We start from the raw sequence: 18383 nt of genomic DNA on the forward strand, positions 1-18383 counted from the left end.
TCACCTACTAGCTCAGGAATAAAGACAAGAAAAAGGATATTGTGATAAAGTCTAATAAATGTCCTGAGAACCAAGTGTTGGATACTATGGAAGTACATAGCAGAGTTATCTAAATGTAAAATCCCCTTATAAAGAATTTCCACATTTTGTGATATTGATGCTCAAAGTATGTTCTCCTTTTTTTTTTCCCCAGAAATGATGGGTAGATATCTGTTTCACTACACGAGAGTAGTGCATGTGGGCTACAACCTGCATTGTTAGGGCACATGCTATTTTAGCACAGGTTTTCATGAGCTTCTCGGAAGATGCAAAAGAAAGGCAGATTGTTCTGTCCTTGCTAACTTAATGCTGGTGGGTCTTCCCTTTTTAAGTAAAATGCAATGATAAGCAACTTTTAATAGATTATTTTGAAAACACTTCTCCCTGAGTTAAGAGACACATAAGCCCTTATCAAATCTGCTGCGAAAGAGGACATGATTAATTCATTTTGTTCTCAGTGGCCCTAATTATTTAGTTAATCCCTTCTCCATCTCTTCTGCCCCAGTGCCCACACTAGGAGGACCATCCATAAAGCCGTGGTAACCTGAAGAGAAACAATGCCCATAACTGACATCCTGATTGTTCTGTGCAGGATGGTGGACCTGTTTAGTAATAAATGATATGAAAAGGTCTTTTATTGACAAGCTGCCATGTGCTGTTTGCATTAGCGAATATGAGAAGATGATGGCTGTTCCTCCTTCGTCCCCATGGTATTCAGCTCAGTGAGATAGCAGAAAATGCTTCAGTTTACTTAAAGCATTGATAACACCTCTAAATAATTAACTGAGGACTTCCTGTCTTCAATTACTTAATGCTTTTTTTAACATCTTGAGAGGATTATAAGCAATTTATGGATTTCACATGATGAGTGCCTTCGCCACTATTCCCACAAAGCATTTACGGGATCATGTTTCTAAAGCTTTGAGGTAATTAAAAATAAGCATGGAGACAATGGGGCTGAGGCAAGGTGCCTGCTTTCCCTTCTGTCATTTCTAAGGACCTAGATTTCAGGCTCCAGAATGACTCCGGGTACAGCTTCATTAGCGTTTGACGGTTACTTAGAAAATGCCAACGTTTTGGAAATGATGAGAAAGTCAAAACATTTATCGCAGCGGGTACAGGCAGCTCTTCGATCAAACATTTGGGATGCGATGTAAAATAAATTTGATTATTTTAGTTCATTCCACGAACTCAATAAAACAGTCATTCATATCATAAAATACATCCATAGTGAATTTGGTCGGTCAGTGAGCTACAGAACTGATTTTTTCCTGGCAGATAAGACATGTGAACGCTAACATATATCTCAGGTTTTAGATTACCTAACGCCTAGCACCATTGCCGTCCCATAGGAACCGCATATGGGAGGCTCTGTACTTGGTCAGGTTTTGCTGAACGAAAGTTTTCTTCTTCATTCAACAAAGACATATTTCTCTGTAGGGCTGTATTGCCTGAGTGGAGTACTCTCTAAATCTATTTAAATGGTACAGAGGGACAAACCAAATGAATTCCAAAGTCTTCTTTTCATTTTATGATGTTATAGAAAGCAAAATCATATAGAAAAACTTTAAAATATTTATCCTAATAAAAGAGAACTTCTGCATCAAGTTACGTGTATGAAATCCTCTCTGGGACGAAAATATTCATTAAAAATGACAATGAAAGGAAGAACTGGGGGGAGAGAGGGTGTTTTAAAGAAAAATCTTTCCAATTATTTTGTAACTGATGAGTCTATCAATCCTGTTGGTTTGAACATCGCGTTAGGGTTTAGTCTGTCGGCAAGTCAAGTCAATGCTGGTTTTAAAAAAAATGCAAACCGGGGCGCCTGGGTGGCTCCGTCGGTTAAGCGTCCGACTTCGGCTCAGGTCATGATCTCAGGGTCCGGGAGTTCGAGCCCCGCGTCAGGCTCTGTGTCTCCCTCTCTCTCTGCCCCTCCCCTGTTCATTCTCTGTCTCTCTCTGTCTCAAAAATAAATAAACGTTAAAAAAAAAAAATGCAAACCACTACAGCTCACAGTTCAAAGCCCATGCTGGCTCAGTGGACAGATACTGGGAGAAAAACATTCTGTAACACTGTATCCCAGTTTTTTTGTGAAACCTTTACTGATACAAAGTCTAAATGGCTTTCCACACTCTGTAATTGACACTTCATTTTCCACTCCAAGTCATTGTTTTGATTTCCCCCGGCAGCATTCTTTAGAGTTCTGCTGTTGAATCCTTTGTGGTGGATTTGCAATTAGTTCTTAACTTTTCAGTGTCCCCTATTACTGGGGGCTTCCTGAGAGCAGCAGTCTTAGTTTAGAGCACTTACTGTACTACCTCCAACACAGCAAGTGGGCAACAGTTTTGTTTTTTTTTTTAAAGAATGAAACAGTACTCTGATTTCCTTATAGATGGAGGCAGGGAATGCCTTGGGCACCCTGAGTATGTCACTTTCCTTCCTCATCTTTTAAGTGTGGATATTAAAAACATCCCCCACTTACAGGGATGTAATGAGAATCAAATGTGTCCAAATGGAAATGGTTCTTTAAAATTATAAAGCACAATATAAATGTAAAGTTGTGTTTTGTAAAACAACAGGATTTCAACTACTGGTGATCAATTTCACTTTCAGTGAAATGAGATATAAGAAATAAATTTAATAATCTGAATTGATGAGGGCTTTTTCCATCTGCATTATCATTGATCCAGCTCAGGACCTTCAGATAAGGAATGCAATGTGCGAGTCTGCAAATATTTATTAAGCACCTTCTGCAGGCTTATGGCACTTCTGGAAAACAGTGGTCAAGTCATTGAAAACATCTGTCAATGAATGCCTGCTTGTGTGTCAGGGAATTGTAGAATTAAGAGCAAATCACGATGAATTGATTTTTCCACCTACATAGTATAACTGGTTCCTTCTCTGAGGAAAACTCAGCCACACTCTTCCAGACCTTTCTGTGCTTCTTTATGAGTTTCATTATCTCTAGTATCCATGCTCCCTGCAAGGTATGGGGTCCAAAGAAAGAAGAACATTCACTCGGGAGGCCTTGGAGGGAAGCTTCTGACAAGGGGGGTGGCGTGGAGTAAGTTTGTAACCTCTTGCCTATGGTCTCAGAATCTCAATTTACACAACTGTTTGCCATGATTCGGTAGATCCAAAGAATGAACTAAATTACTTAATCTCTCACAGTATCTTTTTCTGTAAAATGGGAGTAATACCTCTCTTTCCCCCATAGGTCTGTAGTGCCTGCCAAGTGGCTCGTGTGAAATTCACTTGTTTGGCATCTATGAACATTTGTTTGGCATCTGTGAACCATGTCAAGGACTGTTCTAGGTGCCAGAAGTACCACACTGAACTAGGTAGAGAAGACCTCTGCAATTCTGGGGCTTACATCCCAGTGGGGGGAGACATAAAAAGCAAAGAAAAACCAAGCACTCTCAGGCAGTGAAAGGTCCATGATGAAAATAAGACAAGGGGATGTGGTGGCGTATTAGAGAAACTTCCTTAGACTGGGGAAGTCAGAAGACGCCTCTCTTCTCTTCAGAAGTGACATTCAAACCAAAACATGTTAATTATTATTATAATGACTTCTAGTAATTATCTGACATTATACTATTATACTGTACCATTATATTATTATGAAAGTTAATTATAATAAATGCTCTAGCAATAAAAATAATACTATTAATTAATGTTCATAATAACAAATTGTCACAAACAGTCACCTGTCAACTATTCTGTGTATCAGTTACCCACTCAGTAGATAAACGCTCGCCTCTGGCTGATTTCACCCTGCTCTCCAGTGCATTCTTGGCTATCCCAGTCCCATTATCTACGAGTATATCCTTGGGGAATGAAAATGCATCTTACCGTTTGTCTGAGAAAAAAAAAGAAGTTAATACTGATGCAAAAACCCTACACATAATGCATATCAAAGCCAAATATAAATTATTTCTGAAGTTATCTGCTGTTGTGGCTTATTGCTGCCAGTGTGGGCTCTTCTATTAGCATGGATAAGTGGGACCTGACCATATGTCAGGAGAACACGTCCTTTCGAAGTGACCTCATATATCAAATGCACACCCCTGGGATGCTTTGCCCCCCCTAACCACAATGACAGACTCTTCCGGTACGTTTTCCTTTTTTTTTTTTTTTTTTTTCACCTGTGACCGTATGCTGCCTCCTGTCAGCGGTGCCACTGTAGATGAGACCTTTCCCAACCTGCCTGAGCTGGTACTCTTTAATGACGCCATTTGGTTTCTCGGGGACACTCCAGCTCAAATGCAGAGACTCCGAACTGGGCGCCGTGACTCTCGGTGGCTGGACACTCTGTGGACTTCCTTGGGTAGTAGCTGCAACTACCTGAAAACATAAGAGTTCAACAGCAATTTATGGTAATAGTACGCTAGGTATCCCGATCAATGAGAATGTCACTTTTGTTTTAAAATGTTGTCTGGCATATCATTAGCAGGGGCTTGGAGAAACAGTCCCCCCTTTTTTATGCTTTTCCTCCCATCCTATTTAAACAATGAAATCTGACCTTGAATACATTCCATAAGTCTCAGACTACCATTTATCACAACAGGTTCAACAACAATTTTGATGACAGAGCACAGCCCTCAGTTTAAGCAAGGAAAATCTGGCTGGCAGACTGGCTTACTAGAGAACTCTTGATAACTCTCTTCCATATGGCTCATCAGTGTCTTTGCATTTTAACAGCCTGATTTTGTACATTTTAAGCACCAGTAAATATGAAGCAAAACCCACATCTGAACTTGCTTGCATATAATATGCTTTGAACAGTATAAATGGGCAGGGTTTTTTGTTTTTTTTTTGGTATTCTTCCTGTGATAACCCAGGATGACTTAACAGTGCCCGTGCCAGTGTTCTAGAAAAAGAACTGAGTAGACAAGGAAAAAAGGATCAATCCACCAGTCATTCATTCAGCATTATCAAAATATAATTTTGAACAAAAGTTAGCTGCATTTCTTTTTTCACAGAATTAACTCTGCTTTCACTTTTTAACCAATTGTTCTGGCATCTGGTAGACAGGAGCTGCACCTACGTAAAAAGAGCACAGAATTGTTCCAGGAACGTTCGGACCATAACTTTTGATTGGGCCAATCAGCTGCCATCTGTCTAAATTGTGGCACGCTCAGAGATGTTTCTGGAGGTCTGTTGAATAAAAAGCTGCGCATATGCACTGCGGCTGATCCATCTGACTGAATGTTTTACTTGGATGGTTCCGGAACAGTGTGCGAAGATGATGCTCTTCTAAAGTTGTAACAGCATGAAAGGAATCAGAGCTGTTGTGTGTTTGTTTCTCCTGAGTTTACTCTGACTAGGTTGGCTTCTGTGAAATGACTCTGTCTTTATTTTCCTCCTAAATGGTTTGACTGTTTCTTTCCAGTCTCATCTGTGGGCTCTTGCTCTCAGGAGCGCTCCCAGTGTTCATTGTCTGTGTTCTTGTTTTTGTCTCTCTCTCTCTCTCTGTTCTCCTTAACGACTCTTTTCAAACTCCTTGCTTTCTAGATCTTTCTAGATCTAGAAAGATCTTTCTAGAACTTTCTAGATCTTTCTAGATCTAGAAAGATCTTTCTAGATCTAGAAAGATCTTTCTAGAAGATTCAATCACTTTGTAATCCAGCTTCTGACTGAATTTTCACTTGAGGTGCCAAATAATAATTCCTTCCACCATTCTGCTACCTGCTCCTTCTTTTAAGTACATTTTTAAAAGCTTTTAAAATTTGAATCTTACTCTCTATGTTCAGATTTTCCTTTAATGTTTTTTATTTGCTAGCAGGATGGCACCATGATCTATAATTTGCTCAAGCTAGAGATCTCAAATATATCCATGATCCTTTCCTCTTATTCCCCTGTGTATAGTTGACACTAAGCCCTGTAGATTTTGTCCCCCAATATCTGCTGTATCTTCTTGACGTTCTCCATTATGACCCCTGTTGCATGAATTCGGGTCCTCGTCATTTCTTGCCAGGTTGTAGCAAGAGTTTTGGTATCAGATTATTTTCTATGCCAGGCTCTTTTGCCCCTTTCTCTGTTTTTCAAGAGCAGGTCATCCTTGTTGAAGTGGTGGTTAAATAGAAACCCTTTTAAACTGAAGAATGATTTGATAATTATTATGAGTTTATGGAAGGTCATCTAAAAATAGTCGGCAGAGGAAAAATGTGATAAAAAAGGGTAACACTGGTTCAAGTTTTCTTTTCTTTTTTAATTAATGAAACATTTATATTTGCATAACTTTGATAAATTTCAGTGATCTCTCCTTTCAGGCATGAGGATTAGCAGTCGGTTGAGATGGCACCCTACTTACCACTGCATCGGTGGGGATATTGTTTTCTGCCGTTGGAAAAATCATTCACGACCTGGATATCCAGATAGTCGTCATCCTGGCTACTTCTGTCTGGGGTTTAGGTACCTGCCCTTACCTTGCTGCTGACGGCACAGCCAGCAACCGTGCATGCTTTCAGCTGGTATGAATATTCCTGAAATGGTTGAATTCCCTTCGTATCAGAGAAGCTCAGTGATGTTCCTTGAAAGCATTCAATTCCATTTCGGAGAAGAATGTAGTAAATAATAGGACCTAAAAGAGGCAGAGAGATGCCCAGATTTGAGTATCATATCCTTTTAACTATTTGCAAACAACTTAACATGTCTTGGGATTCTAAGGAAATGGGATAATATAGCATTATTTACTTTTAATTTGCTATTGTTTTTGCTGTGTTCGAGCAACGACATGCACTCTTACCGAAGAGAGGGACTCTGGACACAGACAATTAAAGAGACATATATGTTTATTTCCCCCTACTGCCAAGCAAAATTACCTTCAATATTAAAACTATTTTGCTTTCCTTTAACAGTCTTTGTTTGTTTGAAAGAGCTCAGATGTATTCTAGGATTCAAGAAAAAATTGGGGGACTAAAAATTTGCAGGTCCTATGTTACAAAAAGGAAGATCAGTAGGCACATACCTACAGTTCCTTTTACCAGCAAATAATTTTTAATGGTTAGATGCATGCCTATTAAATGTAGATTACACTCATTTCAATTTCCTTATGCAGTTACTGGATTATGTTATTTCAATTTTAAAAATGGCTTAATACCATTTGGTTGTATAGGTTTCTTCCAATTTAAGACTATTACATCTTCAAGATTATCCATTTTGGTCCACGTAGGGGGACTCACTCCTTCAGGCACATCTTCTTTGGTCCTGGCTCTAATAGCTTTGCTGAATCCTCGCCCATAGCTATTCCATGCAGAAATTCTATACTCATACATCACGTAAGGCTCCAGGTTCACATCTGGAAAGGGAGAAATTGAACACTGAGACTTTTAAAACATTTTTGCTGTCTTACCGTCCTATTGAAAATGAATATCAAAACTTGTAAACACTTACAAATTAACGCTTTAATGCTGTTGTGTGTGAGTAAAACTCTAATAATAATCTTAATTTTCTAAATCAGAAAAAACATTTTCTGTGTGTATTGGATGCAGAGATATGGAATTGCACAGAATAGAGTTCACCTTTTCTGAACAAGCAAATATGGATAATATGGATACATGAAAGGAATGACTGAAATCTAAAAGCACTAGACAGGGGTGCTTAGGTGGCTCAGCCGGTTAAGCATCTGACTTTGGCTCAGGTCATGATCTCCCTATTTGTGAGTTTGAGCCCCACATTGGGCTCTGTACTAATAGCTCAGAGCCTGGAGCCTGCTTCGGATTCTGTGTCTCCCTCCTTCTCTGCCCCTCCCCAGCTCGCACTGTCTCTCTCTCAAAAATAAACATTAAAACATTTTTAAAAAAAGTAAATGATAAAATAAATGAATAAAAGCACTAGACTAATGTACATTGGATGTTAATGCTTCACAGGTTTGTATATATTTTATTTCTATATGAGGCAGTTTCACCAACATACTTTCATAATTTTAGTATGATAAATTTTACCAATTATTACATTGTTCATATTACATTAAATTATTATATAATGTAGTTATTATGAGATACAGGACTTGAAACTTAGCTTATCAGGGCCAGTGGATATAAATGAATGCACAGTCCACTACATACTTACTTCCCTCTTTCACCAAACCACAACGGAAACCCAAGCCAAAAACAACAAATCTAATTAAAAGAAGAAAACCTGGGGCGCCGGGGTAGCTCAGTTGGTTAGGCTACCGACTTCGGCTAAGGTCATGATCTCACAGTTTGTGAGTTCGAGCCCTGCGTTGCGCTCTCTGCTGACAGCTCGGAGCCTGGAGCCTGCTTTGGATTCTGTGTCTCCCCCTCTCTCTGCCCCCTCCCCTGCTCACACTCTGTGTCTCTCTGTCTCTCAATAATAAATAAACTTTAAAAAAAAAAGAAAAGAATAAAACCAGACTACTGAGTGTTTTGCACTGGCAGGAATTTTAGTAGATAACCATCCATGTGATCCAATGGTGTCCCAAAAGTCTCTGTTCCGTTTTAAGCTTTAATAACTTCAGAAGCACAAATGCTACAAATTTATTTTTTAAAAAATGGAAAATTTAATTGGTTAAATGTTTTCCACTTATTTAATTTTGTGAATTCGAATACGTTTGTATGTATTTGTTTTTGTATGGTGGTTTCTAGATGACTTTTCTCAGATGGAAAATCGGAAGAGTAAGTCCTCCTCTTCGGCTGTCTGGCCACCTGCCGTATCTCCACTGAATGTGGGGTTGAGTCTCAATCCATCCATGTGGGGTTTTTGACCACGTTTTCCTTATATGCATTTCCTTACTATAAACCCTGATCTGCCTACTCTATAGAATTAGTATGAAAATAAAATGCAAGAAGTTATGTGACAGAGCATCATAAAATAAATTGCTATAAAATAGAAGGGATTATCTTCTGTCTTTATTTTCTCTGGTCAGAGGGCGTCTGCCACATATTCTCTGTGATGACCACTAGTGGGTTCCCATATATGCCTTCTGTCCTGGTCTGAGGCTTCTTGGCTACAGTCTAATTTTTCCTGTTTTCTTCGCAGCTTTGGGGTAGTCATGTGGCTCAGATCTCAACAATGGAGGAAGCATGGACGTGATAGGAGCATCTTGCACGTCACTTTCTAAGAGGAAATCACTTGCCTTCCACTGACTTTCTCATCCCCTTTTGATGGGCTGGACATAGGATGTTGCGGCAACCCAAGCTGCACCATGTGAATGACGACAGCACCGGAAACATCATGAGTCATAAACTGGAGGGAATCAGGGTCCCTGAATGACCTAGTGGGGCAGAACTGCCCAGACCATTCACCGGCCCACAGACGGTCACTATATTTTTGGATCAATTCGCTGTAGCAGATTAAACTGTTCATTGCTAATAACTGTTATTCCATGCCCTTCAGGCCCACATCGTCATTTCCAATTTCAGCTGTGGCAGCTCCCCATGCTGTGTTTCTTATTCTTTCCTCTATGGCATTTCGTTCTTCTCCTTTGTACTCTCTCATCACTTATCCTCATTTCTTTGTTTTCCTGTGAGGCCCAGTCTTTCAAAGATGCTCCTAGCCCATGAAAGAATTCTTTGTTTTCTTTACGTGCAAGGAATCATTGTTGAAATTTTGCCTTCCCTCAATAATCTCTCTAATTTCTGAGTTATTTTTTTTCTTTGCCAGAATTTCCAACTCTTTAAAAAAATTTTTTTATGCTTTATTTATCTTTGAGAGAGAGAGTGTGAGTGGGTGAGGGACAGAGAGAGAGGGGGACAAAAGATCCAAAGCAGGCTATGCCCGATGGGGGGCTCAAACACACAAACTGCAAGATCATGACTTGGTGACTACATCACCCAGGCATCCCTCCAACGTTTTATTTTTTTAATGTTTATTTATTTTTGAGAGCGAGAGAGCATGAGCAGGAGAGGGGCAGAGAGAGACAATCCCAAGCAGGCTTTGTGCTGTGAGCACAGAACCCGACGTGGGGCTTGAACTCACCAACCATGAGCTGTAGTCGGATGCTTAACTGAGCCATACAGGTGCCCCAAACCCAACTCTTTTTTTTTTTTTAAGAATAAAACAACCCCTCTTTTTATCTCAAAATTGTTTTGTTATATGGGGCTAGTCTTCAAATAACAGAGGGTTTTGCTTTTGTGGGGATTATGCTTGTTCAATCTTTACTTTTTAATTGCTTTAATGTCCCATACATATTTGTTTTCAATCATTTCTTCAGTGGACAAGGAATTCTTCAAAAATGCGTACACATGGTTGTGACCTTCCATTGCCTAAAAAGCTTTAATTTCCACTCATTCTTGCATAAAGACAACCTGCCGAGTGTGGCAATAAAGGCCTTCATCATCTGACTCCTGCTGTTTGGCCTTATCTCCATTATTTTTTCTCTCCTACACTGTGCTACATTCGTATCAAGGTTCTTGTTTTTCACACCTCCTGGAGTTCCTTTCACTTCCTGTCGCCCTCTGTGCCTGCCTTACCTTCCTTTCACCTGATGTTTCTACTCGTCTTTTAGTTCTCAGCTCAGGCATCACATCCTTCATAAAGTCTTTCCAACCTCTTCTGTCTGCGTTAGGCGTCCTTGCAATGCTCTCTGCTTCCTCTGTCACAGCTCTTACACGGACATCGCTTCTCACATTACAGCACTTACATATCTGTTCTCTGTCCATTCATAGAGGCTGCAAATTCCTGATGGGAATTCTTATTTATTTGTTTTCATAGCTGTTGGTCTCAGGGTAGTGACTGGTTGTTAGTACAGATTTAATGCATAGTTTTTGATAAGTGAAATGATCGCATGCATGAATAAATTTTGGTGAGCCCTGGTGTTGTTTCACTTTGATTGTAAATTTCTAAGAAAGGTTGAGTTCTTAGTCCAAGTTGGTCTCAATCAATGGCGCTTATTTTAGCATTACTTAAGTGCTTCATTTTCTTCATGGAAAAGAAACTTTTGTTATTTTTCAGATTTAATGTATAGTATTTATTGGTAGGTGAAGCATTCTGAAATATGGGTGGTAAAAGGCCTCACAATATTACATCAGTAGGTGTAAACACTTATTGTCATCTGGAGAGGGATATTGCAAACATCTTAATGGGCCCTCAAAATCTTGACCTTAATTACAAAGGGCAGATAAAAGTAGGGAACTCTCTTAGATCAAACCTACTAATTGGTAATGAGGGTCCTTAAATCTGTAACTGGGAGTTGAAGGAAATTGGAGGGTTAGACAAACTGTCTTTTATCTTGAGGACTTTCCTAATTAAATACATTCCAATAAATGTGTTTTGTTTGGTTACAGCGTGTTGATCCAAAGACGAGGTGAAGTGAAGTAAGGACGTCTTACTCAGACAGATGTTTCAATCTGCTAGGAGAGATGGAACCAGGGGCCAAACGCATGTGACACACGGTAGAAGTGGACGTCGTGCTGACGCCTGAGAGGAGAGGCGCTGGGTTGGGGGAGCTGCACAGAGGACGTGGATTTTGACCTACACCCTCACAATGCTGACGACGGACATTTCAAGTGGAAGAGACAGCTTGAGGGAGGTTTGGGGCACTCTGCAAGGAGCTCCTACACGGTGCAGAGTCTCTGAAATCTACTGCTACTATTGTTGTTGTGTTTATTTGAGACAGAGAGAGAGAGAGAGAGAGAGAGAGAGAATGAGTGGGAGGAGAAGTGCAGAAGGAGACAGAGAGAGAATCTTAAGCAGCTTCCATATTCAGCATAGAGCCCAGCGCTGGGCTCGATCCCTCAACCCTGGGAGACTGACCTGAGCAGAAATCAAGAGTCGGATGCTCACCTGATGGAACCACCCCAGGCCCTCGCTAAATCTGCTGTTCTTGAAGGTGACACGGTTTAAATCTGACATCTTCCCTTAGCAAGTTACTTTTACAGATATGACCCTCAGTTTCCTCATCTATTAAACGATCTTACTTACACAATTGCTTTGTGGGTAAATCAAGGTAAGGTTTTAAAACATGTAGCACATCACGGAACTTTATCTCTATTCCTGCTTTCCCTCCTTAATCTACTCCTTTCATCCCAGTATCTTGACTTACCTATTTATTTATTTTTTTGCATCCCAAGGTTTGCCATTATCACTCACCATGGGTTAAGTAAAGAAGAATGATGATTCATGATGGAACAGAGCACTTTTCTTGTTTATTTAACCTTAGCTTGCCTGAATTATGTCACTTAAATGCATTCTATTTGACGCTAGATGCTAGATGATATATATGTACATACACACAGCTACACACACACACATACACACACACACTGAATTTTTCAAAAGGCAGAAACAAACTCTGGAGGGACTTAAGTAAATGGACGAATGATAAAAATTTAATAGAGGGCAGAACTATTTTGGAGATGATCTTAAACTTGACAGTGTTTTTCACTCAGCTTAGCCATGCCTGAGAACCACTATTTGGAGGAACTCAGTAGGGCCAAGATGGAGCCTGAAAATTATTTTCAATAACCATGAAGGTTATTGCTCCCAAGATGATGGCCATGTAGGGGCAACACCAAGCTGCGGGAGAGTACAGTCTCTAGACCCAGACCCAAGTTGAGGAAAGGATACTTTAAGCTCCTCCTCAGAATAATGCTGCTTGGTCTTACTGGCCATTAGTCAGGTTTCTTCCTCTTTTTTGCCTGCCAAACACAGCGACACTCAATTCATTGCTTTTATTGTAAGCCTCCATTCAAACTCTTAAGAAAGAAAACTGGGCTCACTGAAATTAATTGGATATACCATCAAAGGATACATAGTTATTTCCTTGTTCTTGATTTTCTACAGGTTTACTTTAAAATAGCTTATTTCTTCTTTAAAGTTAGACTTTCCAATTTTTTAAACTGCTAACTTTGAACAGATCCAAAGTGTGCCTTTAATTACCTTGTGACTAGCTGGCCCATAGTTCGATGAAATTAATTGATTTTACGTTAAGGGGGGGTGACATCAGAATGACACGAATCTGCATTTTCCCCATGGGCAGGTGGCTCGGTTCCTGTTACCTGTGAAGGAGAATGTGTTTACACTTCCCGTGTGAACAGTCTCTTCAGGAGATGAGCATATTTCTTCTACTGATTCCTTGCCTGTGGAATTGTGAGGTCCTCGGATCACGGTGCAAACGTGGCTGGTAAAGTTGAAGTCACACCTGCCGCAATGTGCTGTGGCTTCCAGAGACGCTGGGCACAGAGTCCTGCACTCTCTGGCTTCCTAGGTTGAGTGGTAGAGGTGGGGAGATAGAGAAAAGATTTAAAAATTACATCTGGACCTACGTGGGGGAGGTTGTAACAAGTCGCAAATGAAATTTTCTTCCACTTGGTTCATAAATAAATGTCTCAAGATTCATGAAGAGAAATGAAGGCGGGGCATACACTACAAAGAGCAGTTTGGGTCTGGATGACACAGATGTGGATTCAGAATCCAGTTTTGCAACTTCTTGCTTCTGTGACCTTGAGGACGTCACTTATATTCTCAAAGCCTCAGCTTCTTCGGTGATGAGAAAATGGAAATTGCATTTACCATACAGGTTGGTTATGGGAGTCAAATGAGACAATACCTGTAAATGCCTTACACTTAGTAGATACTCTGTAAATAATAGCAGGGGTCATAATTTTATTATTGTTACTTCTCACTCTCCTGATGGAGCTTTGGAGAAAATAAAGAATGTGATATTTGAGAGTCTGCACTTTTGTGCTGTGGGGCAAGTTGGACCGCTAAGAAACATTCCTTGTCCAACTTTTAGAAACCTAAATATTTCATAAACTCTCATTATAGTTATTATTATTTACATCTGTAAACCTTTTTTTCTGATGAATCCCTGGACTTTGTTATTGGTGAGTGCTAATATGTTCTAATGTCACAAAGCGAAATACTTCATGATCCCAGATTATAGGAGATATAAATAAGGCAGTATTTTTATAATGCAAAGCTTCCCTTCCTCTTTCTTTTATATAGGTAGTATAATGTACTTAAAATAACTTTGGTTATCAAAATGTATCCACATTCCATCTCTCTTACCTCATATAAGTTAAATTATTCTCCCAAATGTTGTCAAAATAAAGCTGCTTCAGAAAAATATCGTAGGATTTCTATTTGAATATAGTGACTTGAACACCTGCATTTATCTCCATTTCCTCTGAAAGCCCAACCGGATGGAAGTAAAGGAACACAGAAAGTCCAAGGAAGCAGAAAGGGGATGAATACATGCAGAGACAATACTGTGTGCTCAGTGATGTCCATTTTGTGTTTTCTCCCTGGGAATACCATATTTGTAAGTCCAGTTCAGTAAGAAAAGCCACGTGACTAGAAATGCCCCTGTGATGACAGTATAGAAAATATGTATGTTGTATCCTTTCTGAGATCCATACATGCGTAATCATCCTCTTTCTTCCCTTTTCCATTGTGATTTGAGGGTTGTGTGCGAAGACGTAGATCCCGAGACACTCCTTGGAGGAGAGCTGTCTGACTCACACTGGGTTGTAATTTGAAAGAACTGTTTTAAAATTTATTCTATTGACCCATCCCATACGTGAGTACACTGTTTTGATTTTGGCATGGTCTTATGTGTCGTAGCTAAAACATAAATTAGAATTTTGAAGTTAGATATCGTCTTGACAGCAACAACAAAACCCTAAACCACATGGCGTTGCTTTAATGCTTAGATAGGCAGTGGCAAATAAACACATACTGGGGTTTGGAAATTTGGGGAGCTCGGTTATGCCGTGGCTACATATTTGATAAAATTACGACCTGGGACAACTGTCAGAGTAAGCCAGGGCTACTGCACTCCAGCCCTGGGGGAAGAGGTCACGATCTAGAACATCCTCAGTAGGTGTGTGCTGTTTCTGCTGCACTTGGTAAAGTGTTACAAAATGGCATAAGCTTAGAAGAGATTTGGTGAAATTAAAAGGAACAGAGAGACTTCACTGGAAGGTATAAGGTAGGAGCCAAAGAGGGCAAGCCAAATAAAAGTCTGCATGTTGCACAGTGTGAATCCCAGCCTCCTTTCCTACTGATTCCCTATGTGCTGTCAGCCAGACATATATCTTATCACGATCTAGGATGGATTATTAAGGATAGTCAATTAAATGTACTTGCTAAGATTCTTGTTAATATGACTCTCTGACAAAAAGCCATCCTGCCACTCAATTCCCCTACTGTGTGCTCTCCACTAATATATACCTGTGCACAGTGAGCTTTCCATTCAGCCTCCAATGGAAAGAATAGACTAGGAATAGACTAGGAATAGAATATGAAAAAAAAAAACAAAAATTCAAAGGGAGGAGAAATAAAGGAAGGGAAAGAAGAAAACTAAAATAGAACCAAACAAACAAATGAGAAAATTCAAGGAACAAGGTGAACAATAAAAAAAAGCAACAACAATGGAATTAGTATTTCCAGAATAAATAAAAAAGACACCCCATGAATGGAACAAGAGTAGGATGCCATGAGTAAATAACTGTCAGCAAACAAGAAAGAACCCTTAAAAGCTATTAAAAAAAAAGATGATAGCTAAAAAATCAATCAATCAATAGAGAGGGTGGAAGATGACGTTAAGGCAATATCCGATCATGTTGAAAAAGATGAAGTGTTAACTAATCAGTAAACAAGAAACAAGAAGAAAAGATGGAAAGATGGAAAGATTGGCTTAGGAAGTCTAACACCAAACTAGTCTGTAAAAACAGATATAAAAAGGGAGCAAATTATCAAAGAAATAATAAAATAACATTCCTCAGAACTGAGGGTCATGAGACTTCACACTGAAAAAGTCCACAAAAAGTACATCACCATGAATAATGATGATGATGATGATGATGATGATGATATCCACATGGAGGCACATTATCATGAAATATTAGACCGAATAAAGAGAATGTCCTAAAAACTTTCATAGGAAAAACAACCTGGGTACCTAGGAAGAAACAGGAATCAGAATAGCAATGAAAGTTTAAAAGTGCAGAAATTACTTTAAAATCCGAGTAGAAATAATTTTTAACCTGGAATTGTGTACCTAGCCAAGTTATCAATCTAGAGGGAGGGTAGAAAAATGGTAATTTCAGACATCAAGCTCTCAAAAACTTTACCTTTCACGCACCGATACCCAGAGTGATCTTTCTCCAAAAGAAGGCAAAAAGGCAAGAAAGGGGGACTCTTAGATTGAGAACACTGGGACACTGACACAGGAGAGAAGTAAAAGAAACCCCCAAACCAACACTTAGGGAAGACTCTCTGGGGAGAAATGTCACGGTGGTCCAGTCCTGAATGGAGCAGGAGATAGAAATCTCCATGAAAGAGATATTCGCGAAACAAAGTGCAACCCATACGTTGAACTTTACTGTAACACACTCCTTGATTCAGCATTCAGAAATAATGTCTTAATTTTAATAATTTAATGTGAATTGTCAATATGGCTGTTAACTGGCTTTCATAAAGCCAATTTAAGTCAATTTAAAAGATCATGTATATATCCTGAACATTGTCCTTGAGTAATGGAAACTATATCTTCCTGAAGCCAAAATGAGATTCCTGGGAAACAAATGTGAGCGGATAATAACGAAACAAATAGTTGTGAGCAATAGTGCCATTTCTGAAACTAACGGGTTTTCTGTCTTAATTTTTCAAATCTGAGTGCCCTTTTGAGGAGACTTTTCTACACAGATTCTTCTTAACTAGTCATTTTAAAGACATGTTCCTGCAACATCACCAGTTTTAAGACTGTGTGTTTCAGAAAAATTTCCCAGTCCAAATTTCTGAAAACATTGGAATAAATGCAAACTTTGGGAGCATACTGTTGGATAGATTTCTTTCAAGTTGCGTATGGTCATACCAATTTCTAAAACAATTTTGTAGATGAAAAACTATTTTTGATGGGTATTTCATACGATTCTTCACTTCATGAAGTACTTATTCTTTTTAACAACTTTATGAATTATCTTAATATTAATTGTTGCAAAGTGCTTGCTGGAACCCTAACAATTTCAAAGGTTAGTTTACATCTTAAAGTCTATGGTGTCCACACAATGTTTGTATAGTTGCGTCAGTTGGCATGAATGACCCAAACACCTATTTGCAGGCATCTCCTAAGGCAAAATGACTATAGGACTTAGTAGCATGTTTGGTTTTTAATGTCCCATAATCCTTTTCTTAAAATGTTAGGTTTCTGGAGTCTTGTCAAATTTAATTTTAACAAAACGTGACATGCCTGTCCATGAAGCATGTCAACATACAAACAAATGATACACTCATAGGTCTATCCGCTTTTAGAGTGGCAGGCATTTGTTAATCTTCAACTGTCTCAAGGAATAGGATATAAGCACAAGTGAATTTGCTGGATCTAAGGTCTCTGTCAAAGGAAAGTGTTGGATTTGGGTTGGGGACCCAGAGGGAAGAAGCCAGAATTTCTCTCCCTTTCCATCCCAGCACCCATGGGCATAAAATGGCACCGCATAGGTCCCAGACAACATATTCTGGCTCTTTTGGCACACAGGCTTTCAGTCCTGCACTAATCTGAAGTGCTGGGTAAAGCTTCCTGAGAACAGCTAATCATTATTAATTCCTTTAGAATTCATTGCAATAACATCAATCACAGTGAACTCATTTGGTATTAATATGGATGTAATGTGAAAATGAATAATGCACACAGGAGTTTTTATATTCCTATTTTAGAAAAATAGTTATGAACAATGTATTTCTCTTTCCATTGTCAAATCAGCACCTCTGAGAGGTTTTCTATCAATTACCTTCATCATCATTCCAGTTGAAATCTTGTCAGAGCAAACATATTTCAAAGGATTATATCCAACTCCATTACAGCATTTCTGGCTCTTTGGAATAAGTTCAGTCTCACAGCATTTTACTGGCACCAGGTCATTCTTTTTAACATGTGCTTTAGACTCTCCACTGGAAGCTGAGCAGCATATGGTATCTGACATATTCACATAATCCTGCCCACAACAGAACATCCCTGCAACAATAAAATGTTATATATGAATATGAAATAAAAAAAAGGAAGAACACTGAGACCGCTATAAAGTTTGGTATAAAAATGTCAGACTCAGGCAGTTGCTGCAATGGCACAATACAAGGTAGCACTTCCTTACCAAGGTGATTTAAATGTGCAGTGAGGGGTCTTTCTTACCAAGAACACTAGACGCTAATTAGGTAAAGAACACACAAGAACAAGTGTTCCAAAATCATTCAGCGGGGCCGAACTTCTCCCAAGCTCCATAGGAAAAAAAAGAATCCCGATTTCCGTCATGAGAATTACCGGCTCATTTTGTGATGATAACATCGTGTTGCAGAAAAAGGGCTAGTTAAACTACGGGGAGTCAGAGGAAAGCTCTAGAAATTCACCAGGGAGAAAAGGTCAGCGAAACGCTCTGGGATAA

General features: G+C 39.3%; 1 protein-coding gene across 1 annotated transcript in view; it reads right to left on the minus strand.

Annotated features, from left to right (window-relative positions):
• USH2A (usherin) overlaps positions 1 to 18383 on the minus strand; it is a 743753-nt gene that overhangs the window by 146928 nt on the left and 578442 nt on the right. Inside the window, exons 52-56 of the mRNA XM_042925179.1 lie at positions 17736 to 17959; positions 13002 to 13206; positions 7142 to 7339; positions 6468 to 6622; positions 4185 to 4383 (exon numbers count right to left, since the gene is read on the minus strand). Coding sequence (XP_042781113.1) covers positions 4185 to 4383; positions 6468 to 6622; positions 7142 to 7339; positions 13002 to 13206; positions 17736 to 17959 — 981 coding nt within the window. The remainder of the gene's footprint in view (positions 1 to 4184; positions 4384 to 6467; positions 6623 to 7141; positions 7340 to 13001; positions 13207 to 17735; positions 17960 to 18383) is intronic.

The sequence above is a fragment of the Panthera leo genome, chromosome F3 (genome assembly GCF_018350215.1).
Source record: "Panthera leo isolate Ple1 chromosome F3, P.leo_Ple1_pat1.1, whole genome shotgun sequence".
In the NCBI taxonomy this organism is placed as follows: Eukaryota; Metazoa; Chordata; class Mammalia; order Carnivora; family Felidae; genus Panthera; species Panthera leo.